The following is a 3,002-nucleotide window of genomic DNA, read 5'->3' as shown; positions in this document are numbered from 1 at the left end:
GCGGCATCCTTTCCCTTCCCCCTTCCCGTCCTGCCCTGGTCTCACATGCCTACCCTGCCCCCACCCTGTGACCCATGCCCCAGGGTGGCCTCACCTCCCTAACGTGGACTCCTGCTCCTTACCCCTCTCCACCTGTGCCCCACCCAGTCCATTTGTCCCTTCTTCCTGGGGGGCGGGTCCCAGCCTAGAGCACGCTGGAACCTCACCACGTGAACGGATCTCTGGGCTCAGGCGACATGGACGGGTTGCCGAAGAGCTCCACTGGCGCCGTGGCCGGCCTGAGCACTGCCCCCGGCACCCCGCGGGATGACGGCGAGATGGCGGCCACCGGGACTTTCCTGCACCCATTCCCGAGCGAAAGTTACTCGCCTGGGATGACCATGAGCGTGTGATGGGGCAGCAGCCCCTTGCCCAGTGCTGGCCGCCTCCTCTGCCCAGAGCCCCTGCCAAGGGCCAGGGGCTTGGGTGGTCTGCAGGGGGAGGGTCTGAGGTCACACCTCGGGCAGCTGGACTCCTGGTCAAGGCTTGGAGGCCCCGCATGAAGGACTCATTTTATTAAAAACAAAAACGCAAGGACCTCAGAGATGCTCTTTTCTGTATGGGCTCTACCCCCACCCTCACCCGTTTCTACTTTGTCCTGGGGGACTCCTCTGGACCTCCTTTCCCCTGGGCAGTAAGGGGTGAGCACCCATCAATAAATGTAACTTGTTTTGGTTTTTGGTATCTGGTCTCAAGATTACTTCATTGTGGCTTGTAGCCACATCCTTCACCCTGGGATTTCAGCCCCACCTTCAGGGGGGCTCTGGAAGGTCCCTGAGGATTGGGAGAAGTTTTGAAGGGTAGTTGAGAGTCTTTACCAGGTGAAAAGTTGGGGGATGGATAGGGTTAGGTCAGAGTCCCCCAAGACCCACAGGTGTAGCTGATACTGGCAATGTCTTTATTGTCTTCGGGAGGCCGGGAAGGGTGGATGCAGAGGGGCAAAGGGGTAGGAGTTGCTGGGAGCTGTATGGCCACTGCCTCAGGTGGTGTGCATCAAGGTGCCTCAACCTGCGAGTGCCCGTTGGCATCACCAGTACAGTTGTTGGAGGCCGACGGTGCCAATTCTTTCTTGGAAGACTCGAGGCAGGCACTGGCCACATGCCTCATGTGCTTGAGGCTGGGGCGTTCCATCTTGTGCTCCAGAAGCATGTGGTTCTGCGGCGGAAGCCCCACGCAGGCCCTGGAGGATGGAGGGGCTTCAGCAGGGCCTCCGATCCTTAGGACCCTGTGAGCAGCCCGGCTCCGAATGAACATAGGACCAAGGCCCCCCCTGCCCCCCGTGGGCTCCCCCAGGTGGGGCACACCTGAAGATGTTCTCGATGCAGCTTCGCTGTCGGAAGAGTGAGTTGACCACAGGGCTGCCTGGTGGAGCCAGTGGTGCCTTGAAGAGGAAGCCAAGCAGGGATAGCACCGGGTGGAAGCCCTGTGGTTCCAGGTCTGAGTCGGTACAGAAGCTCACGCGCTGGCACAGTTCTGTCAGCAGCACCAGATCCAGCATGATGGGCGCGGCCAGAAGCGAGTCCTGTGGGGCCAGTGGGTGGTCAGGTGGTGGGTGGGTGTAGGCAGGTGTGTGGGGGGTCCTCACTCCCGTCCCCACACATTCCACACCTCGCAGGTGTTGTGCAGCACCAGCGTGTTGGTGCCGCCCAGCATCAGCTCCGACGTGTACTCGTCCATTGCGCGTTTGCTGTCGCCCACATATGGCACATATTTGATAACCACCTGGGGGGCGGAACTGGGTCACATGGATTGCCCTCCTCCACCAGGGGCCCCCCTCCCCACCGCCTGCACCCCACACACGCAGTGGTCAGGCTCCTCGCCGGGTGCATAGAGCACCGGGTTGCTCTGCACCATGTCGTCTACCACACTGCTCTTGGACACCTCCTTGGAGCGGAACTGCGGCGGCGCTGACAGGTTCTGCCCGTCATTGTTGCCCAGGTGGTTGTAGCTCACGATGGACATGGGCTGCAAGAACAAAGGACCATGAGGATGCTGCAGACCCCACACTGGAAGAGCAATTCAGGAGCCTGAAGCTCAGGATTAGACCCCACCCCCTGAACCAGGTACCCCCCCAGGCCTACCCACCTTGAGGCCGGAGCTGATAAGGAAGTCAACCAGCACAGACTTGACCTTAGTCTGGCCTGACTTGAAGTCATCTCCGCCCACAAACACACGGCGCTGCCAGGCGAGCTCGAGTGCGCCGGGCACCAGAGTGTTCTGTGGGGACCCATTGAGGAAGGCACAGCCCTCCAAGATGCTGGCCACAGCGAAGAGTGTGGAGGGTGACACCTCCAGACCTAGCTGTGGGCACAGGAAGACAGACAGTCAGTGGAGGGATCCTTGGGGCTGGCCCTGACCATGCTCCACTCTGGGTGCACCCACCTGAATGGTACGAAGCAGGTTTTCTGCGGTGTCATTGAGGCCTGGGACCAGTTCGCAGAAGCGCTCCGTGTTTGCTGTCCACAGCACAATGACTTTGTCCAGCCCCGAGCTGGACCGGAAGTCGCGGATGTCCCTTCGGATCTGCTCCAGCTAGGGAGCGGGGGAAGATAGTACAGATCCCCTGTGGAGGCCTGGGCTACTAACCTCCCCAAGTGCAAAGAGAGCCGGGACCCTCGGGATGGGGGCAGGGGGACAAAAGGAGGACAACGTGGGGCGAATGGGAAACAGGTGGCAGGGGGAGGGGCAAATGGTAGTGGGAGCAAGTGCTGCACCTGCTGCGCGCGCGTGCCAGGGATGAGGTTGTCCGCACGTGCGCTCTGGTTAGCTGCGATGAACTCTGGGATGTAGACGGAGGGCCTTGGGCGCAGGGTCTCCATGTGCGGCCACAGCTGTTCCTGCAGCCCCCAATCTAGCACCTTCGCGCGCCGCATGGCCTCGGCCAGATTCAGCGAAGATATGTCCCAGCCTGGGGGCGACCCTCAGGCTCATCCAGGTCCTACCGCTGGGCCCCTCTAGGCCCC

The 3,002-nt window shown here is 61.2% G+C and overlaps 2 protein-coding genes across 9 annotated transcripts in view; one reads left to right on the top strand and one right to left on the bottom strand.

Annotated features, from left to right (window-relative positions):
• The window catches only part of SSBP4 (single stranded DNA binding protein 4), a 10,429-nt gene extending 9,706 nt beyond the window's left edge, over positions 1-723 (top strand). The window contains exon 17 of the mRNA XM_014545807.1: positions 255-723. Coding sequence (XP_014401293.1) covers positions 255-392 — 138 coding nt within the window. The 3' untranslated portion in view covers positions 393-723. The remainder of the gene's footprint in view (positions 1-254) is intronic.
• Positions 724-914: 191 nt separating this feature from the next.
• The window catches only part of ISYNA1 (inositol-3-phosphate synthase 1), a 6,517-nt gene continuing 4,429 nt past the window's right edge, over positions 915-3,002 (bottom strand). For all 8 annotated transcript variants that reach the window (XM_005873850.2, XM_005873854.2, XM_005873853.2 and 5 more), the window contains exons 5-11: positions 2,754-2,947; positions 2,422-2,571; positions 2,125-2,340; positions 1,840-2,004; positions 1,648-1,761; positions 1,344-1,561; positions 915-1,219 (exon numbers count right to left, since the gene is read on the bottom strand). In XM_005873850.2, the coding sequence (XP_005873912.1) occupies positions 1,033-1,219; positions 1,344-1,561; positions 1,648-1,761; positions 1,840-2,004; positions 2,125-2,340; positions 2,422-2,571; positions 2,754-2,947 (1,244 nt within the window). In that variant the 3' untranslated portion in view covers positions 915-1,032. The remainder of the gene's footprint in view (positions 1,220-1,343; positions 1,562-1,647; positions 1,762-1,839; positions 2,005-2,124; positions 2,341-2,421; positions 2,572-2,753; positions 2,948-3,002) is intronic.

This window comes from Myotis brandtii, unplaced genomic scaffold (assembly GCF_000412655.1).
Source record: "Myotis brandtii unplaced genomic scaffold, ASM41265v1 scaffold421, whole genome shotgun sequence".
NCBI classification, from domain to species: Eukaryota; Metazoa; Chordata; class Mammalia; order Chiroptera; family Vespertilionidae; genus Myotis; species Myotis brandtii.
The sequence above is the reverse complement of the archived record's forward strand: the minus strand, read 5'-3'. Positions and strand labels throughout refer to the sequence as shown.